Source organism: Blennius ocellaris, assembly GCF_963422515.1.
Source record: "Blennius ocellaris genome assembly, chromosome: 23".
NCBI lineage: Eukaryota > Metazoa > Chordata > Actinopteri > Blenniiformes > Blenniidae > Blennius > Blennius ocellaris.
Window position 1 is genome coordinate 6311506 of NC_137672.1, and position 22256 is coordinate 6333761.

At 44.9% G+C, this 22256-nt stretch overlaps 1 protein-coding gene across 1 annotated transcript in view; it reads right to left on the bottom strand.

Annotated features, from left to right (window-relative positions):
- Positions 1–22256, bottom strand: part of nrxn2b (neurexin 2b) — a gene marked incomplete at its 3' end in the record, with an annotated part of 753200 nt that overhangs the window by 40456 nt on the left and 690488 nt on the right. Inside the window, exon 17 of the mRNA XM_080519167.1 lies at positions 9941–10112. Coding sequence (XP_080375293.1) covers positions 9941–10112 — 172 coding nt within the window. The remainder of the gene's footprint in view (positions 1–9940; positions 10113–22256) is intronic.

A 22256-nucleotide genomic window follows, 5' to 3' on the forward strand; every position in this document is an offset into this window, starting at 1 on the left:
TCTCTCCACTAAATAAATCAACTTCATCTATTTGTTTTACACAGGGAAAAATAAAAACAAAGTAGACAAATTAAATTGCCTCGCTACAGAAATCAGATTGATACAGATCACAGTATTTTCACATATGTCAAGCCAAAAATGACTATCTACAAAAATGACTCCAAAAACTGTATGGCCATGAGCATCAAACAATAGAAACATCTGTCATGTGATGCACAAAATTGTCTGGAATTACAACTCTCTAATCACAGACAGACATATTTGTCTGAATTGACCGAAAAGGTCTTTGTCCTGACATTATACATAAACACCAATCGGTTTTTAATTGTGCGTTGTCTAATTCTTCAGTCAATGCAGCCAATTAATGCTTCAAACTTAACATTTTATTCTGAAGGATCATGATCATATTCTCTCGAGCAAAGACTGAAAAAATGTTGTGGATCAAGTGAAATGGAATGATCCAGTGTTAATCAGTAATGCAAGGGGCTAAAAGCCACATTGATTAAAAAAAAAAAAAAAAGAATAAATTGGTGAGTCCCGATAAAGAAAAAAATCTGTATTGATAGGCCAAGAAGTACATCGACAAAACACCAATACCAATCACCATGAGATTAAAAAAGAAAACTTGAAAGTGTCAGAACGATGATGTAGGTGTGTTTGATCATTGGAAGGTGCAAAAGCCACAAGAAGCCAAAGCAGGTAGAAAATAGACTAATGAGCTTTAACCGTACGTCAGTGTAAGAACTCATTCATGCTAGTTAAACTCAATATTTTGTGCCCCAATTAAATCTGAAGCTCAGATTCACATTTTCACTCAATCAGCTAACTTTTCCATTTCATTCAGCGCTTGCCCGGACCACACGCCCGCGGCACCGTAACCCCCCCCCAGTTCACCTCGACACACCGTTGCTGCTTCGGCTCTGGAAGCCAGACCACCTGTCCGTCCCCCTGCTGCGCCACATGTTTTGCCGCCCGAAGCGCCGGCTTGGATCAGCAGCCATGATGGGAACCCGCACGTGGGTAGGTATCACAGCTGCGGTGCTCGGGGGGTCAGGGCAAGGGCACGGCGATTGACTGGCACCTCGGGGAGGCGCCGAGCGAGGTGGGAGGACGGGTAGGGAGGCCTGCTCGTGGCGTGCGGGGAGTGTCGGGTGTCGCTTGTCTGGCGGTCGAGCGAAACTCGCTGATCATCCAAGCAAACGGATCGCACGCAGAGTAGGGTATCAGTGCATTGTGTGCGCCGCCCGTGTGACGACATGCGAGTGTCGGCGCGCAGACCCTCCAAGGAGCCAACTCTATATCATGTCGCTCTGCAGGGGCAGCCAGATGCCCTTGTACAGGACACACACATCGGAAATCCATCCACAAAAAAATGGAGATTACATTGGAGACGATTGGCCAGCGGCCATTTCTGCTCCCCTCTCCCTCTCGCAGAAACCTCTCTCCGTAAAGCCAGCCTCATTCTGTTTTTCATTAGGTAACTTTAGATGGATTGCTCTCATATCCACTGGGTGTTTTTGAGAGCAGATGGGTTGAAGAAGTTACTGCCCGATGGAGCGTAACCTCATGCTACCGAATCTCTCCTTCCTTCTAAAAACGTCCCCGTTTCTCCTTCCTAAAGTTTAGTTTCCATTTCTTTAAGAGATCAAATCTGCTGGAGCTCAACAATAAATATTTCATTCGGCGTCTGCTACACATGTTTCAGTCAATGTCTTCACAGTCAGGATCCTGACAACAGACAGAATAGGAAAGCTTCAGGAGTGAAATCAAGAGAAGTGACAAACAGCAGTCAGATGTGTTGTCCTTGTTTCAGGAAAAAAGACTCCGACCCAGATATATAGGTTGAATGTACTTATACTATTTTGAAGCTATCAAATGCATACAAGGTTTTTATTTTTTTTCATGTGACACATGGGGGGGGGGAGGGAAGCCATTTACCTTTCAACTACCATCCTTTGTTCAATGTAAACACATCGCCCACCACTCATTTCTGTGCACATCTGAAGCTGATGATATCACCCCCCCCCCCCCCCCCCCCCCCACCCCCCCACCCCCTTTAACTGCCGGCTCATCTTTCATCTGAGCAGCACTTATAAATCCAACAGCTCGATTTCATTTCTTCCCCTCTCTCGCTCCCCTCCTTGCTTCGACAGGATCTTCGCCACCTTTCATCTTGGCCACGGTGGATTTGTGTGAGGGTGGCTGCCGGAGTGAGCAAAAGAAACCCCCCCCACCCCCCACCTCCCCCAACTCCACTCCACTTCCACCATCACCAGCAGCAGTCATGTGGAAATCAAAGTTGTCACTTCTCTAATTACCCAAAGCAATCTTTTCCCTCTCTCGATCTGCATTACTAAGCTGTCTCTCTCCTCGTCATTACTTCCTTCACCACGTCTATGTTCTCTCTCGCTCCCTCTCTCTGTCATCCCTTATCCACAGGCCAATAATTGGAGATACCTTCCAACTGTGCAAGATCCAATCAGAAGGAGCCGCAGAGCACCAGAGGGCCAATACCAACCAGAAGAATAAGGGCTGGCTGTCAGCAGCGACATGTGACTAAGCTGCCTGACTTCAATTAACTCTTAGTGGCTTTTTTATGCACAGCCTCACTCCAATGTGACTGAGAAGTTAAGACCAAGTGAACTTTTCTTGCTTGTGCAACACAATATTCAGGCATTAAAGAACCTCGAGCTGCATTTATACATCTTTACTGTGTCGCCAGTCCTGACACACACAAAGACGAAGTAGACGATGTAAGACTTCATACAAAACTTCAGAATGAATGGAGTGGATGTTAAAATATTGGATATCATAACCACTTTTAAACTTTTTTTTTCTTTTTTTTTTTTTTTACTGGGAATCCTGCAAAACGTAATTGGTTTGACTTCAGAAGATGACAACCATAGCAGTAGATTTGATTCCAAGCACCAAGTTGATCAGACTAATTTCAAACAAATATGTATTTCAGTTGTTTCAAATATGGAATTCCCAACTTCAGGATTTAAAAGGTTGCACGAGATATTGGGCGATGAAAACATGTACAGCTGCAGAAAACACCATCATGGATGATCAATTGTTTTGAGCTTTTCAATTTGTACTGAATGAGCATTTTGTTTGTTTTGTTTTTTTCTAGAATTGTTGTGTTGATGTTGGAGGCTACTGAAAATCAAGTGTAGGTGATATCAGACCCCCCCCCCCCCCCCCCCCCCCCCCTTTCAGAGTAAGGGGCAAATATGAGATATAAGAGAAATCTTTTCTTCTTGCTGCTCCTTTCAATTGAGGTGTTATTTTGAAATTGTATTATTGAGCAAATGCAGCGTCCACTTTCATGAAAGGAACAAAAAAACCACCACCACCACCAACAACAACACTAATAATAACAATAATAATAATAATAATAATAGCCTTCACAGAGATGACTTGCTTGCTCAGCACGAACTACAAGCTCTTTGTGAAATTGGTCAATTAATTCCTCAACATTTAGTGTTGTCATCTAAATGAAACATCCTTATTAGAGTTTTGTTATTGGTTACATGTTAAAGTGACAAGAATTGAAAGTGTTATTCGTCAGAAGACCAGGTCACTTTTTCTGTATTGCCTCCTTCTGACCGTGTGATCAAGTAAAACTATCTTACATAGTAACTCAAAACTAACAATACTGAGGGTGTGAGAATTAAACATACACTTACACATCACATTGACTGAACACTAATACTGGGGAGCAGTGTGGTTTCACTGAGGTTGTTTAAACTGTGATCAACGTTCGATGAATGGAAACACCTTTGTTCTTTTATGAAAGTGGCTGAGTGTTTTCATTTGAGTTGCACCTTCATTATTGTGGGTGTTTGATGGATTTCAGTCAACAGTTCTCTGCATGCAACTGTGGTATTGCGCAGTGTATTGTACTGTATACAGCCGTAGTTTGTGCAGTCTCTTTCAGTAAATTTGACCAGATTATAGGCTTGTGTGCAACACTTAGTGACATTTTACTGCCTTCTGGGCTACGGATTTTTTTGCATGCTGTGAAGATGATAACTCTTGACAATTTGTGCTTTTACATACCGTCATGGCCTCAGCAAACATTGTAATTACCTCACCTTGATAGATTAAAAAAAAAAAAAAAAAGACCCTGAAATGAACCAGCCTTGTTATACAGTACTTACGGTGAGAGTGCTCTTCCTAAGAAGGCAAATATGGCTTCCTGCCCAATCTTAACACGTGGTTCACCCCAAACACTTAACTATCGTCTGCTTGCTAGACTGTTCAAGCAAGTCCAGGTCTGGAGGCCCCAAGTTAGTGAAGTGAATCGCAAGACCATGCGCCTCCGGCCATTTGTATGTGTAGAGAGTGCATTCTTCTCTTCTAACCCTGTTGCTCTCCTCTACTTTCAGCTACTCTAAATACTTTTAGAGTGCTCTCGCATATTTGTTTCCCCAAAGGGTTGTGGAAAGAATTCTTTTCTCCTCACAATATCCACTGCTAATTCAGGATGGGGCTTCAAGTGTCCAGGTTATGGACACAAAGACATACATTGAGAAATAGCCAAGAAGTAAAGGTAAAGATGAAAACAAAAAAGAGAGGGGGGGGGGGGGCGTTGGAGTTGGGGGCTCAGCACTTGGTTGACCCCTCTCTTTACACCTTTTATTGGAGGAGTCAGAACATCTTAACAGCTCAGTCAGAGAGAGCTGAAGCTGACCTCATGGGTACAAAAAGCTTCTCTTCTTCCCTTTTCCCTCCCTCTAATGGCGAGTCTACACGCTGAACAGATCCACTAAATGCCTTACAGAATGGAAACAGGGAGCGACAATCGCCCCGTCTCTGTACTCCGCCTATCTCCTCCGTCGTTCTCTTCCCCTGTGCTTGATTTATGATCTGCATTAAGTGGCGTGTTGGTCTGCCTGAAAATGAACAATCACTGAGTGTCCGAGGCGGCAAGTCTGACTGGCAAGTCATTTGCGCGTTAGGTAACCACGGTTGACGCCGCGCCGCGCGGCATGTGATGGCCGCCGGGCTCGCGCCGCATCATACGACAGACTGTATGTGAATTTTTTTGGCCCGCTGTGATGCAATCCAATTTGTGAGGCGCTTATTATTCAGTGGCGTTCGGAGCCTCGTCCATCACAACGTGACAGCAGCAGCTTCCAGCATACATTCCGGATCTCTTCCTTGTTTTTCCACTGAAAGTCTTCGCCTCCCTCCCGCTTCATTCTTTGCCTCCATCATTTCTCATCAGTGCATCCCCAGCACTTTGCCTGGGAGTGCTATTGCTTCCCTTCCTCTTTACTCCCTTGCCACCAGGCCCTTCATCGGTGCATTACAGTCCTGTTACTCACTCATTCCGTTCCTCTACGGCGGCCTGATCTGAAACCAAAGTGACAGCTTTATAGTAGATCTTTCTCTTGGTTAAAATGGCATCCTGCATGTTCTCATTGGTCGTAATCAAACTGTTATGGGGCTTGGTAATCACCACCAATGTACAGCTATGGTCACAATTTAACTACAGTTATAAAAAGGCATTATCATTATGTGAAGCTCAGGGGGCAGTACGACGAAGCCCAAATGCCAAATGTGGAATAAACCCACAAGACAATGGGTGCAGTTTTTTAAAAGCTCCTTTATTACTACAATATCTTCAGCTGTGATGAATGCCAGAAAAAAAAGAGATAATGAGGAAAAGACTCAGTGTATACTGTACGCTATGTCCTCCGTTAGAAATATGAAGCTCTTTCTCTCCTCTGCTGTGCTTCCTATCGATGCTGCAACTAAAAAAGTGAGCCTGCTTGTAAGAGGGGGATTATTGCTGCTGCAAGCCCCCATCCACTAAACCTGACCGCCCGTCTGAGAGCCACGGTCAGCGAGGAGGATGGACGTGAGGGTTTTAAAAAACTTTGAGTCAAAGCCAAAGACGACACACCAACATGTGCAGAAGTTGACCAATAATATTATTTTAATTCACCCAAACCTGTTTGTTGGCTTCAATAGAGGAACAAAAGGTAACCAATTACCAGTTTCAGTCTGTCCATCCATATCAATGACATTTGCCCTCAGTTCAATCACTAAATACTAAAGAAAAGGCAGAATAACCAAAGCCCAATATTTTGTGAATTACAAAACACAACAAAACGAAAAAGATTGTTTTTGTAACAATCTAGACAACCTGGTCACTCACATGTACCAACTAATCACTTTCCAAAATTAAGTTATTAAATAGTACAGAAAGTCTGTTTTTTTAATGATCAATAAAATTATTACACAAACATGCAGGTGTATTGGATCTTGGCTTGTGTGCTGCATGTTATACAACTTGTGGTAGATTGCAGTAATTTTCATGAGTAATTGTTTGGTTATGTGATAATATTGCCAATTTTCAAAATATATACTCTGTGCGACGAAGAAACACTTGAAAGTTTAAATTCTAAAGTTATTATGGGCAGTGTTTTTATCGGTCCGACGCGCTCCAGATGAAATTGGTTTGTAAACTAAAATGTGTATTTGACACCTTTGGTCTACCACGTTTGGCATGTTTTGGCAACTACTACTATCATTTATCTGTCTGTATCTGATATAAGACAAACAGTAGCTCTAGATTTAGCAAAGCGAGATAAGAATATGAGAAGAGTTTTTTTTCTTCCCTTTCTGTATAAACTTGCTTTGCAGAAGCTCAGCAGTCCCTGATGAGTCGAGGTGTGTTATGAGCAATCCTGTGAAAAAGAAATGCTTCCCAAAGTCTAGTGCATTTCAAACTAGTGACTTCTGAAAAAAAAAAAACAATTCAGCGTGTTTGTCTGATTATAAAGCAAACGCTTTGGTCAATCACTAATGATGGGGGAGTTGCAAACCGACTACAATTACCCTCGTCGGATCTGCTCCCACTTCTCGCAGCAGATGACCGGTAAATAAAGGGTATCGGGTGTGAAATGGTACAATTAGAGTCCGTATGGCGCTGCTGCTAACATCTGCCCGTTTATCTGTGGCCAGGTTGAGGTGCTCAGTGTGACACAGGGATGTTTTTATTGGGCCAGGCTGCCATTTTGAGAATAAGGGAGGTGGGGCGATCCAATAACTGTTGCTTCGGAGGACCCGCCGGGGGCACCTGACACACTGGATTAGTGGTCGGGCTGTTCCTCGGACACTTTTTGTCTGCTCGCCGTCCATCAAGCGCGAAGACACACAGGAGCACATGATGGCCGCGCGGCGAGATGCGCGCAGACAGATGTGCGAGCTGTCACACGTGGCATCAAACACGGACCAATAACACTCACAGAGGCATGCCCCCACCCCACACTCCCCCGGGGAACTGCGAAACATCACTTCGTGGGACGTCAGGAGACGTGTTGCTTCGCTGCCGATCGGGCCTGACCCGTGATGGCCATGTTTGCTGTCAACATCTTGTCTCTACGAATCATCACCTCGAAGCGGCCTTCTGTTTATAGGCAGCCGCTTCCGGCGAGCCCCGATGGAGTGAAGCAACCGAGACGCTTTGGACCGAGGCCCCGGATACACTGTGCATAAAGAGCCTGTCAGGAAAAGATCGCCGCCCATAGCCTTGTCACTGTCTTTCTTAGCTGATTTGGTACGTTCAACACTGTCTTTTATGTCTGGCACGCTTGTCCCTCTCCTCAGCCTCGAGGGACTTTTCTGAGATAGCGGTTTTGGAAATGAGTGCAGAATGGCGTTAGAAACTACGCAAGTGTCCAAGACGACCAGATGTAGGTCACAGCGGCCACTGAGGGGGACGGGGATTTAAATATTGTTTGATCGGAGAATCAACAGAATGCTCCTTCGGTGGGATCTTTTATGACAGACGTGCTTTATTTACCTCCCAATTTGGTCACAAGGATAGGTTCGGATGGTTTCAAGATGCTCTGCTGGGACTACAGAGCAAGAAAAAGACCGGATGATGTAAGAATCAGAAAAGTAAAGTAGGCCTGAATATGTTGAAAATGTGAACACAGAGCATTTTGTCCCATTTAGAGAGCACAAAAAAATCCCCTAGATCTGGGTCACAAGAATGTGTTTCAGCTCCTTTTTCTTCCTCTCTCTTTCCAAAAAGACATCACTTCCTTTTGTCTCTATCTTCCCGCACCTCATGTACCAGGAAGTGGCGCACCTCCCTCCCTCGCTCGCTCCTCCGCCCTTCAGGTGCCAGAGCCTCATCCGAGGTTCTTTTTTGCTCTCCTAATGTGTAACATCTCGGTCTCGGCAGGACACCGCCCAACCAGACGGGATGACGAGTGGAACCTTCAAAGCGGGCGCCGAAGCCATCAAAGCGGGCGACCAAAAATAGTTTGGAGTGCATCTAGCTCACATAAATGAATCAAAGCACGAGTAAGCCCCCCCTCCTGCCTTACCCCCCCACCACCACCACCACCTCCCTCCCTTCTTCTGCTTCATCTATTTCCTTCCTTGAGTCCCGATAACCTCCTAAAACTTCAGACGGGGCTCCGGCAAACAAGCTCATCAAATAAGCCAACGAGCAACAACAAAACAAGATTCTTCAATTCTTGATCAGCTGAGTAAAAAGCGGGGGGGTGGGGGGGGAGGAATGTTTGATGAGGACAACGACAGCGGGAAGGAGGGCGGAAAAAAGAAGAGGAAGAAAAAGAATACAATATGGCGAGCCATGCACTAATGCTTCCCCGTGAAACAAAACGTAGATTTGGATGATGACACCCGTCTGCCGATGTTAACAGGCGGCTCGACTGTTATTTCCCGAGCGCTTCCTTCCACGCTATTGTTAGATGAAGGCTCCTCTTTTGGGAGCGTGCGCTGTTGTGAAAAGGGCTGCATTTCCATCATAATAACAAGTGAAAAGAGTGAACTGTCACAGGGAGCTTCCTCCTCTGGCTGTGATGCATGCCCCATCCGCCCGGCCTCGATGCGTCGCCGCCACAGCCGCTGATGGATGAGCGAGGGACTGTGCTCCTCTCGATGCCGAAACAAAGCCTCGGCATGCAGGATCACTGCGGTGACACTGAATGTCACAATCCCCTTGCTCTATAAGTCAAACGGCGTAAATATCATTGAAACGATGATGACGCATTCACACCTCCGGGTGGATTCAGAGTCGTCGGTGTTGGATAAAAGTCCCGATTCGGTCTTGTGAAGATGTTGTGAGCTGGTTTTCATCCAGTGCAACCTCATGATGGGAACACAACACGTCTTCCTTTGAACAACCATTAAAAAAAAAAGTGGAAAGGGGGGGAACACGACTGGAGAGAGAAATTAAGTGGGAGCTTCTTGCTAAACCAAAAATAGCCACATAATTCAGGCCGGATTGGAATACCGTGATTATGAAAAAAAAAAAAAAAAAAAAAAACAACGAGCGGGGGAATTAGTACGGTCCCAGCAGTGACTCATCGGGTGTTTGCCCTCGTTTAAAGTGTGTGTGCATAATAACGCCGTGCCCGTGTTTATCCCAGAGCCGAGGCACGGCTTCTAAACGCTTTCTGTGCAGCTTCTCTGCATGAGGTGTCCTTCCATCTGCCTGCAGAGACGGTGTCACAGGCGTCATGCCTGGCGGGCAGGTTTACATTCAGCTGGAGCACATTCAAAGGCAGCTCTCTTAGCCAGGAGCTACAATGAGAGGCTAACTGCTGGGAGCTGGATGCACTTCGACGAGGAGCTCGCTCGCCTCCGGAACGTCATTTGGCTTGCAGACCAGAACCCAACTTAATCACCTAGAATAATGCAGGCGGCCTCTAAATATAAATGCTCTGCTAAATAAACCAGAGTGTGTTGCTTGGAAAAGCAACGCATGGGAGGTTCAAAAAGTGAATATTTCTTTTTTTTTTTCGAAGCTCCTGCTTTCTCTCTCCACCGTGTTGCCCAGAATAAGGGAAAAGTTCAGCACAGTTGCAAATCCAACACTCCCGGCCCCCTCCCTCATGTTCAGCCCAGGTCCCGAGATCGATGAAGGGCACCCCCCCGGTGTTCCTACCTGAGGGGAAACGTTCGATGACGGGCTGGTTGTCCACCTGCAGCGTGGCGTTGCCGCCACTGCGTGTGAATCGCACCACGTGATATTTGCCGTCGCTCACCATCACCGCGCTCTCTTCGATGGCGATGTCGTCCGTTCCCACGTTGAAGATGACGCCGACCTTTCCCCGTTCCTGCGAGGCAGAGGAGAGATAGAAGGACACTGTGAGAAAAAAAAGTGGTCCAAATGACAAAAAAATGTAACAAGGAGGGTCAAAAGCTTTGTCTGCTCTTGGTTTGTCAAATCTAAACCTGGGAAACTGTCCCCTGCTTTTATTACTGGGTGAGACTGTGTGTCTCTGTCAGTGATTTGCTTCAGTGTTAGCAAATCTTTGGGTTTTTAATTAAAAATGGTTTGGAGCAACTGTTCCAGATGTGGACATAAAGAACACGCCATTGCCTTCACATTAACTTCTTTCTACGAGATCACCAGAGGTGTATCATAAATATTGAGTAAAGTACTTATTGTGGTATTTTAGGTTTGAAAGTAAAATGTGAAAATCTGTCATTCAGCTCAAAGAATTTGTCTACAAGTGATTTAAAAGGTGAAACCTCCTGTTAATGTAAATGACTGTTATGAGAGAGTTTATGCTAAGTAGTTTAACTTTCCAAAACCCAATGCATTAGAGGTGGCAAATGTTTATACCTCGAGATAAAACTACAGCAAAAACTACATAAACATAATCATTTATTGCACATTTTCATCTCTTTTTCCCACATTAAGAGTCAAATACTGTGATTACTCCAGCATTTTGCACTTGTGTCAACCTTGAATTCTACAATACTATTAGGATAAACCAATAATCTCCCTTTGTTGTTAACGGTCTATTATATGACAGTCAGACCATCAATACTCACAGATGTCCTGTTGAGGGAAACTAGTTCCTAACTGGTGTCACATAATGGGATTGTGATGAGGGAAAAAATCATGGTGTCTTTGTGTGTGTGAATTCATTTCATCAGAGCGATCGAATTGTCAACTAAACAGCAGTTACACTGGATTGAAATACAGTTAAATTGCAGCCATCCAGCCGTGCAGAAATCCATCTGAATGCACACGATTAGGACGGTCCTTTTTGTTGTCCCGTGGCAAAAATCAAAAGATATTTCTCCTCACTGCCAGCAGACTGATTGCCGCGTGAGCATCACATCCAACATGCATGAAGCCTGTTTAAAGAACGCCGCTCTCGCTGACGACTCAGGCACCTTTAGTATTCATCAACCGGGTGACCCCCCCCCCCCCCCCCCCTCCACCCAAGCGCTCCTCCTCCCCCACTCTCCCATCTATTAGTGTTGACAGCCGCCCACTGCTTCGAGTTTATTACAGTCAACCGCCTACTCCGCTCTCTCCTGCCGCCGTCTCCCTCCTCTCCCACTGTGGCTCCTGTCCTCCGTCCCGGGAAAGGTCAAAGTCATTTACAGAGTTACAGTCTGCCAGAGAGGCGCGGAACAAGGGTGAGAGTGAAACTGAGTACACGCCAGACAGCGCCATTACAAACAAACTCTCCCCGCCAGTGAAAATCCCCCAGCTGTGGCCTGGCGTGATACGGGGGGGATGGACCCTGAATACTTCCCCACCGCCACCGTGGGTCAAGCTCATTTGCAGACGGCGAGTCGTCTCTGCGCAGCTCCGTGGATTACTTTTACTCATTAGCTATGTGCATTCATAACGTCGCTGCTTTCCATAGATATTCAGAGGTGAGCGCGTGGCTTTTGCCCGTGGCTCTTTTCCATTATTCATGGCTGATTAAGTATTTTACAAAAGCAAATAAAACACCCCAATGTTAACACAACTTAAAATAGCAAGTTAATTGAGTAAATAAGTGCAGAGGTTGTACAGTAAGTTAATGATCAGTGTAATCGCGGGCAAATTTATGTGCGTTCAAACTGCTCTACTGGTGCAAAGTGCTTACAGTGCTCAACCAAGGCCACATCACGGCGCTGCACCAACGACGGCCCTGATTAGAGTATTAATTGAGCATGTTCAAACGGCGGCACCAGTGAAAACGCTGTGTTTGTGATTAATGTCGGACCGAATTTATAGCTCAGCGGAGTGACCGGAATAAACAAGCAGCGTGGAGAGGAAACGGATACTGCCGAGAGGGACGCTCCAAGAACCAGGACCAGGACCCGGACGAGGCCTGATGGACTCCTCACAGGATGATCTCACTCAAAGACGCTCGGACGTCTCAAATGGCAAAGTGCTTCCAGCTTCTTAGGCACTTAATCAATTGACTCGTGTTATGGACTGACCCTCGCAGTCCTTCCGTCCGCTCTCCCCATGCGTGCCAAAATCCAATACGGACCCTGAGACATGAATATGGGCACTGTCAGAGAGCGATTAGTGAGGCGCACATGAATGAAAACTTAATCGGTAGGTTGTGATACCTTCGGAGATACTGCGGGCAAGAAGAAGAAGAAGAAGAAGAAAAAAAAAACAAAAACAAAATTGAGCGAGTGAGTGAAATGCTTTTGGACGGAGCGGAAATGCCGGGATCATCTCCATTATGGCCCACGCATCCCGATGGCTTAGAATAATCACAACACCTTTGCTTGAAGAATTAATTCAATTTACCGGAGCAAAGCAGAATGAATCCGTGCTATTACTGCTGAAAAGCAGAAGGGAGAGCGAGTTTGAGTGATATTTACTGAGAGATTAGCATTTGTGTTCCGCAACATTAGGGTCCTTCCCGGTGCTGAGGGAATGTATCGAGCCCATTACGGTGGGAAGCCGCTGGGAACCAGTGCTTTCTTAAAAATGATTTTAGTATAGCAGTAATGACATTTTAATGGCCATTTCCCTTAAGCGAAGATATCTCTGGAAACAGGAGGGGGGGAAAAAAAAGAAAGAAAGGTCTGTGAATGACTAGGAGCAGTCAAGCCTGCAACATTGAAATGAAGGGAGTGGTAGGTAACTTACAATAAGCCCAGGCTGCTCTTTAAACACCGCCACCGCTCGACTCGCGCTTAGCTGTCCTTAATCTGCTGCAGCTGTCGGCTAATGTCAGGAATAACAATGTTCCGTTCCTCCTCTTTTATCTGGCGGCTAACTCTTCGCACTTCTCTTTCTGGGGGTCAATCATTGGCGGAGGTAGGGGGTCCACTGTAGGCTGGAGGGGAAAGCGCTCGACTTCATGATACATTTTTCAATTACGTCAAAATTAAACCTCGACTGCCTGGGGAAGACTGCATCTCTTTGTGCAACTGAGATTCAATTATACACTTAAAGATCTGCATCAGTGGCGTTTGAAATGTGATTTGTGTGGTCTCTGAGGGGAGGGAGAAGGAAATGTACTTTCATGTGGTTATAGCTAACTTGCAGGTGTGGTTATGGCAGTCTTCCCATCGATAAAGGGAAAAAAAAAAAGGACAGACTCTAAAGTGAAATGTCAAATAATAGGTCAACTTGAGGAAAGTGAATGAGTAAGTCATTTGTTGATGCATCCGATCCTGAACCTTCATGTAGCATGCCTTACAGAAAAAATGAGTTGTTAATCAGAAAATACTTTTTTCTACACTTCCAAAATACTAAAAGATACACATTAATACTGTGTCTGGCTCAATTTCTCTATCCAACCAACCAACCAACCATCTATCCATCTTCACCGTCACAAAAATACACATCCAAACAGATGACAATATAATACTTATATACTTTACATTCATTCTTCTGCTCCCCACACATACAATAAACAAATTGAGTACAAAAAGTGCCAAAGTACTCGAAACCCCATCGTATGTGGTGTTTTGCTTTGCCAAGGTGGCGAAATGACACAACCATGTCTGCCAATACGACACAATGCCGCCTCTCGCACATGGCATCTGGATGGCATTTGTCAGAACAATAACAAGAAATCTTCAAGGCTTTCAAAGATTTCTCTCAAGAGCGCCATTAATTCAGGAGATTAGATGGTGGGAGTTGGAGGATGAAGGAAGCTCATTCTAACTCTAAAAACTCCGGATTCAGAGAAATGCCTCCAGTCTGGTAAGACTCCCGAACTCAGCAGAGATCCAGTTTTGCTATCTGCGCACCGCCTTTCATTTTGGAAGAAGTAAACATGACAACCTTTGTATTTTACTGCCCCTTGAACATTGTAATAATTACTCAAGCACAAATTCGCCATCCTTGCCAGATATTTGAGATCATATTGCAGCGAAAAGGTATTTTTGTGCAGCGTGGAAAACTGCTGATCGGCTTCCCACACAACAGTGAGTTGATAGAGTTTACACCCCCCGCACACACACACATACACACACGCAAAAAAAGTTTCTGTAATCCTCTCATTAGAGTCTCTCCTTCCTTTTTCTCAAAGACAAAGACAATTGGCTTTGGAATTCTGTGCTGCAGCTGAGGCGGGGAAAGAGCAGCCCCGGAATACGGAGAGCATTTCCGTTTGAAATATTTCAACATGACCTTGCGAGAACGCGTCGAGGTAAACGCCACCGTCGAGAGCGGAATGAGAATGAGGCAGAGGCTGCAGTTGGCGTGTGCACGTGTGTGTGCGTGCGCATTTGTGTGTGTGTGTGTGTGTGTGTGTGTCAGGGTTATCGGGCAGCCTCGGTGAGCTCTCGCTATTCACAAACAAGGAAGAGTGAGGAGAAGAGGAAGAGGAGGAGGAGGAGGAGGAGCAAGGGGGCAGAGAGAAACACTGCGCGATGAAAGGACAGAGGGAACCTTGATGATCCTCCTGGGCCGCAAGGTGCTCAGAGATCAAAGCTGCTTTTGAACACGTCGAGATCGGGCTCTTTCTCCTCAGCGGCAATCGCTGAGGCTAAATTAAGAACGGGGAGAAAATATACAAAAAAAAACAATGGGATGTGAATGTATTTTTGAAGGATTTGTTTGTTTGTTTCTTTTTTTTAAATTGTCTTTACAGACACCTGCTTTTCTCCAAAGACATCCTAAACCTTCAACCCCGTCTGGATGTGCTTCCCTTCCCTCGGAGGCTTTGTTGCATTTTAAAAGCGATACGCCAAGTTCCATATGGGCGGGGGAGAGAAAAGTGCCGGATGAGCCAGAACATGGCTTCAATGGGATGGTTGTTTAAATCACTCGAGGTGTTTTGCATTTTGCTGTATCAACGCGCCTCGCAAAGCGGTTTTGTGGAAAACGTGGCTGACCAGATCATGAGAATCTGCTGATGCCCGTGATTCGCTTTGACACATTTCATATTAATGGCCCACCGTGGGTGGTGTGAATGCAAAACTGCTCATCAGCCACTCTCTCATTTCCCCCAATAATGATCTATCACAGCCTGTATCTGCTTGAGCTTAACTTGACGTGCCGGCATAAGTATGCAGAGATCCCGTATTTATTAGCTTATGAATCAGGCGGCGGGGCGGTGTGGACGGAGACACGACTGATAAATAGATTTCCGCGGGAGTGAGAAGCGATCATTTCTCGTGTGAGACCACACATGCATGTGACACGTCCATGTGCTCCTCTGGCAGCTCAACATTTCATAGTCTTGTACTTGTGGATCTTTATGTTCTATTTGCAGTGCCAGATTAATACCGCTACATATTTTTCGAAGACGTCCCCACAAGCTTTCGCAGCCGAGCCTGATGTACAATCAAATGGTATCTCTGCATCTTCCTTTACGAGGGGTAATTCAGGCTCTGTGTGGCTAATCAGCCTGTCAACATGTATGCATGAGTCCTCAGAGTAGAAATCGACTTTGGCATGTGCTACGAGGAGAAGAGAGCAGCGGGGCTAAATCTTCCACTCAGAAACTGCAGCGTTATGTAAGAAGAAATGAGCGGTTGCATAACATGTAGACTCCTCGCCGGTTAAATCGTCCACTGTTGGCTCACCTAACATCTTCCCAGCGTCTGCGATATGAAAGGAAAAGAGACGACTGAAGGGGCCGGCGGCCCAGTTTGATCGGGAATCCAGCGCTCTGAGGTTTTGGGCATGTTTGTCGTTCACCTCAGACGACTTGCAAAAACAGCCGTGATTTTGAAGGAGGAGGATGAAGCAGATGCTCGGGGCAGGGGATGTGGTTTGTTTCATTTACCACACCTTCCCTCTCTTTCTGCTCAGCCAACTCATTTGTATGTGTTTGCCGTGATCTCTGGCAGTCACCTTGAGCAAAGACCCCCCCCCCCACAACACTCTCCCCCCAATCTGCTCATCTTAATAGCACTTTATCTCCCGTTCCCTCCTCCTCCTCCTTGACAGTGGTCATGGCTATCCGCTCATTCCAAAACGTTCGAACTGTAAAACGGATCTCATTGAAAAATCAATGTCCGTGTGCGTGTGTGGGTGTGTGTGTGTGTAAATGTGACTCTCCAATCAGAGCATGACTCATGCTTGTGTATTCCTCCCAGGATACACACATGCACACACACACACACATACACTGGCGGTGAGCCAAAAATACTGCAGAGAGGAACAACATCCACGCCACAGAAAACACGCGAGGAGGAAGCGAAATCAGCCGGAGCATCATCCTCCATAATCCTGATTATGCTGTCAGCTCATACCAAAACTCTTCATTCACTGTGTCAGCTTCTCGTCTCCAGCATGACAATAACACACACACACACACACACACAAGGTAGTGAGTCGCTGTGCCTCTGAGACTGTTGATGTGGCGTCCTTCAGCGTGACGCCCGTCTGACTTGGAGGTCCGACTTCTGCCCGGCGCGCTCGCTCTTGCCATCAACACGCATGAGCTCGTATGCAAACATGCGAACGTCCTTGCGTGAGGTTATTTGTTTTACAAAGCTGCTGAGAAACCATTAGAGACACGCACGCACGCACACACACACACACACACACACACACACACACACACACACACACACACACACACACACACACACACACACACACACACACACACACACACACACACACACACACACACACACACACACACACACACACACACACACGCACACACACACACACACACACGAGCACAGGGATTTGTGGATCTGCTACTCCTCCTGGCTGAGATCCAAATGATAGTACAAAGCTTGAAGTGGGGTGTTGTTGCTTTGTGCTTGACGAGCAATTGATACTGTGCTCAGACACAGTCGGCATTTTGTGAAGTTCTAGAGAGTTTGTTTACTTTGCCGTTATGACATACTTGTGGGCACAGCAAGGGGTGTTGACACTGTAAGACCCAGGGCTCGTTTATTGTCGTGGAGCAGTTGTGAAGTTTGCTTTGTCTTTCTCACTTCCAGCTGTAGTCATCGTCTCGCTTGAATAAAAACAAGGCCTGCGTACATAAGTCATGCTGGTCTACATCCTAACACTCTCATGGTGTTTCCTCGTGGCACACCCGGCACGGAATACCTTGTGGCCAAAGAGGAACTGTGAGTGATCTTTCTACCAACTGTCACCTTGTTTGGGTCTTTTCTTTTAGGCAAAGCTTATGAGAAGGCAATTCAAAAGACAAATCAACTAGCTTGAAGGCAACCTCTTCAGGAAAACAAATATATTGGGTCTTTTTCAAAACGCCACCAGCAAGACACAGATGATGTGGTGACTGGGCCGTCCAATAGCTGCTTTTTGCACAGGCCAGTGTGGCGAGCCAACGGCAGCGAATTAAAAGATTGAAATAGGCACAATGCAGGGAACAATAGTTACTGGGAATAAATCAACAGCCAAATGTGCACATAGGGAGGTGCTATGAGTTTCTCGCGATGATGGGAGGAGCCATTACCTCTCGCTATAGCCACCGAACAAAATTGTCTGTACAGAACTCTATGGAACATATTAATGACAGACTATTGTACTTACATCGACGTTCTGCTGGCACAAATGCATGGTTACAATAGCCTTGACCATTTTGTGAATATATTTGCCAAATAGGATGAATGTTCAAAAACTGTGAATTTGTAAAGTCACAGTGACTTTTGCTTTTCGACGATGTGACATAACTAATATTTGTTCAGACAATAATGTAGAAGTGAGAGTCTAGCAAATGTAGGATTTTCTCTATAAGCCAATAGCTGAATAGTAAATCTGTATTAAGAGACTTCAATGGGTTCTTAAAGCTGTCTGACTATATACAATGCGGATGAATTGTTTGATAAATGGCAGCTCGCTCTAAAGGCAGAGTTCAACAACTGAAGTAATGTGCAAAGCTGGGTGATTATTTTCAATTGTCACTGCGAAGAACGCCTTTTACCTCACACAGATCGCTACGGATCCATTTTTCAAAACGGCATATTGATTGAAGACGCTGTAATAGATGCAGGTGTGATTGAGCGCTACGTGAACCAGTGACCTCAAGTAAGTTAGACATAATCAACAAAGAGTACATCGAGATTGGTACCCACTCATCCAAGCATCTTCTTGACCTGTATCATGCAGAGTACAGTTGTGGGGGCATTGTACTGATCTTATACGTGCCAAACAAAATAATAATAATAATAATAATAATAATGATAATAATATGGTTGACTGATGGCACTGTCATTGATATGAGGTAACAGTGCTAACCAGCGCTTAATGATCAACTTAATATAGATGTCTAAGGTATTAATCTTTGCTTCCATAAAGTCTATTTTGTCCTTTGAGTTTAAGCTTTTACAGCTAAGGAATCCCCCCTTCTGAATGGGGTGACAGACTCCAAGCATCCATCAGTGGCGGCCAGTCTGCCTTTCCCTGCCATGTGGCAGGAAAAGATGTATAAATCAGAGAGGTGATGTTAAGGGAATATGCCACCTTCATGCTAAAATAGAATCATCATTTACAACTCAGACGCCATTGCTGCCGAGAGATGCATTAAGGCAGATTAAATTTATCAGGATGCACGATTGGATCCCTCCACGATGAAAGGAGCAGAGACGTTCCATGTCAAGGGCCTCCTTAAGTCACTAACCAGAGATGGATGGAGAACTGGTGGAAATAAAGACAATGGAGGACGAACGTGCCAGATGAACAAAGCACCCAAGAGAAGGGGGATAATGGGAATGGGCAGTGAGGAGTGGTCATACAATGATGTGACAAAGAAACGCTATCAAGGGCGAGGGATAGGATAAAAGGCTGGTAACCACAGTGCTGGAGCTGTGGGGGCGTTTCCCTCGAGGCACAGCTCGAGGAGGATCTCTGCTCGACATCAGTGTCCACTCTTTCATGTTCCGCAGTTTTTCAGAATTAAAAAAAAAAAAAAAAAAAAAAAACCCCGGTTGGCCCAGAGACCGTCCGCTTGGGTGACTTATTAAGAACAAAGAGGCTTACAAGACCAATGAAGTTCCCCGTGTGCATCGATTTATTCTTTTTGTTTCTTTAAAAAAAAAATTCAATTATCCTTTGCCTTTACCAGCTCCTTCTAATCCTTCATCAATTCACTAAACTCTAAGATACGGCAATAATCCCCGTATCTGCCACAAAACCTCATTATAGCGGTTACCTCTCTGAGGACAAAGCGAGCCAATAACTGGCGACGGACACGACACGTCATCGGTTTCACAAAAGTACCGAAAACTTAACAAACTCCCGAGCTTCTGTCTGCTGCTTTATGACATTTCAGCATTTGTGTCGATTATATACCTGCCTCATAGCAGTTCAAATAGGAGACGGTAATATCAAAACACCAGTCGTCGGGCCTCCATATCAAAACAATTGACCCTTCAAAAATCATCTTTTTGACTTCCTGCAATGGGGAATGGTTATTACATCACCTTCAGATGTCCCCAACTATTGCATTCTCTTTGGCACGTATTTTTCCTTCCCTTTTTCACCCCCCTCAATTTTCTAATCTGTCTGCCCTCATCAATGACTCTTTCACTCCCCGGAGGCTCATTACCGTGTTGACTGTAGTTGCTAACCGGGTTTGGTCGAATCCCATTGATCCGTATGCTTCTTTTGAGTGAGCTGAAAGAAGGAAATTATGCTCGTCCAGCTCTGCGGCAGACTGGGAGGACTTCGTGTCAACTCCGTTTGCGGATCACTCCTGTTTAGCAGTATAAATCTAGTCAGCAAACTGTGAAATGAGATAGGGGAGTCCTTGAATATTGTTTATAATCTATCTTTTGTTTAGTGGCTTTGCACAATAATAATCCGTCATGACTTTGCATGGGTTATTTCTGCGGGACTGTATTTATAGTGAATTCCTTGATGCTGCAACATGGCTGAAAAAAAAATTATGGAATTATAAATAAACCATTATCATAGAGCTCTTCGTCATAAATGAGACCTGAACCTTGATTTTCCTGAAGATACAGATGTAGTGGCACTGCTTAAAGTAGCTAATGAACACCCAAGATGTACATAAAGTGATTTTAATCAAATTCTGACTCGTTGCTGTTGAAACACATCAAGGTTTATGAGTCAGAACACAATGCACTTAAACTATAAAAATGAAAAAAACAAAAAGTTAATTAATGGAAAATCAACATAAAAACATTTTTGGAGATTGTATGGCTTGTCATGTGGTGGACGAGGGATTATTATAGCGTGTGTCCTGCCTTTCTCCTGATTAACAAACAACATTATTGTAGACATCCCTTCCTGAACTCACATAATACTTGCAGTAATGGATGTTGATATATATAATAAAAATGACTCAATATCTATTATGGGAATAGCAAATTTTATGATTTCTGTTTTCTGTGTTTAGTGAATTATTCCCGGGTTTTACACACAGACGATTGATACAGTGGACTGGAAACAGTTTGTGGCAAGTAATAGAAAAACGATTAATAGGCAAAATGATATTGAGAGTTATTAACATGTGATGAATGTTTTTTTTACATCAACATGATTTCACGCGACAAAAGAAAACTTAAGTTGTGTTTTGAGAGTCCGTTTTTGAAAATGCAACTTTTTGAAAATGGTAGAAAAAGCAACTTTTATACCATCCATGCACACCACAAATGGCCTCCAGAGTGTCACGATTCCTGGTCTATTCAACAACTACCAGTAAGATGAATTTATGTTTAAAGATGTAAGTGTGGGCAGTGTGGCTTCTAAAGACAGTGAGCTGATAAAAGACTGATCCAGAGAAATAACAGCAGCTGAATGCCAAGCCAGAAAAAAAATCTTCAACGATATGACATCGCAACCAAAGAGCAGTCAAGCAAAAGTCCATGTAATTGGAGAATAAATCCAAAGACCAACCCAGAACAAGAACACCAATCAGCTGGAAGCCATTTTAACACACAGAAGCAGACGCAAGACAAAACAAATGACTACAAGAAGTGGTTGACCAATGATCAACGGCTTCTCTGAGGCTGAGTTCATAGAAAACGTGAGCCTGGTGAGCGGTGGAGCTACATGATGAATACTGGCCACGGTTACATTTTAGAGAAGGAAGAAAATCTTCAGCAGCATAGTACTATCGCCTCATGGGGAATACTGTCTCCCCTTGGCAAGATGGCCTCAGCTTCTGTCTCGCCTCCATCAAAACAAAGCGCCACCAGTCGCTAAAAGAAGCATTAGACAACATTCCTAATCAATCCAGATGGCAGCACATTAACACACAAATCCCGGAGCACACTCTGCCTGAACGAACCGCTAACAACTGTCTGACTTCGGTGACCGACGTTCCTCCGTTTATTCTGTCTTGTGGCAAAAATCGGCCTACTTTGTTAAAGAGTTAAAATCCCTTCATATGTTACGGGATGTTCATAAATCGCTGGGATTACAGAGAGAGACTTGACTGTGTAACTATGTAGAAGCACTCGGGGAGTGAACATGAGCCACTTTGCCTGAGCAAATATCTGGAACCGAATGTGAGAAGGGAGCGAGGCTGAGACAGACAGACAAGCGGAGGAGACGGCGACCCCTCTGCTGTCTCTTTTCATCTGCAGTTTGCACATACAATTTGTCATGCCTGAGCATACACTGCGAGAAAGAGCTGAAACTGGATATTACTCTCTTTTGTCTTTCTCCTTTTGATGTTTTCGGCACTTTCACTGCGTGACTTTGCGAGTCCACCATAGGCCAGACATGTATTAATGTTGGTTTGGTGCAGCTCTGCTGGGGAGGAGCGGGGCGGGCAGCTGGGCCCATATTAAAGAGAATGGCTGTGACCTTCGGATGAAATCAAGAGCAAAGTGTTTTCTGTCTCCATTGTTTTCACTCCTCTCCACTTTCCATCCTTGCAACCTTATGTGCCCCTCTCCTACTCTGTCTTTCTCTTTCCTTTGGACTCCACAACAACAAATTAGAGCATCAATCTGTTGTCTTTCCACGGCCGTCCAAGCTCTCCTTCGATTGAAAACAACCGTGGAGCATATTGTACAGTTTGTGCCGTGAATGGCTTTAAACAGCGCACCTCTCTCCAGACATCAGAAGGAACAGCTTTCAGAGAGTA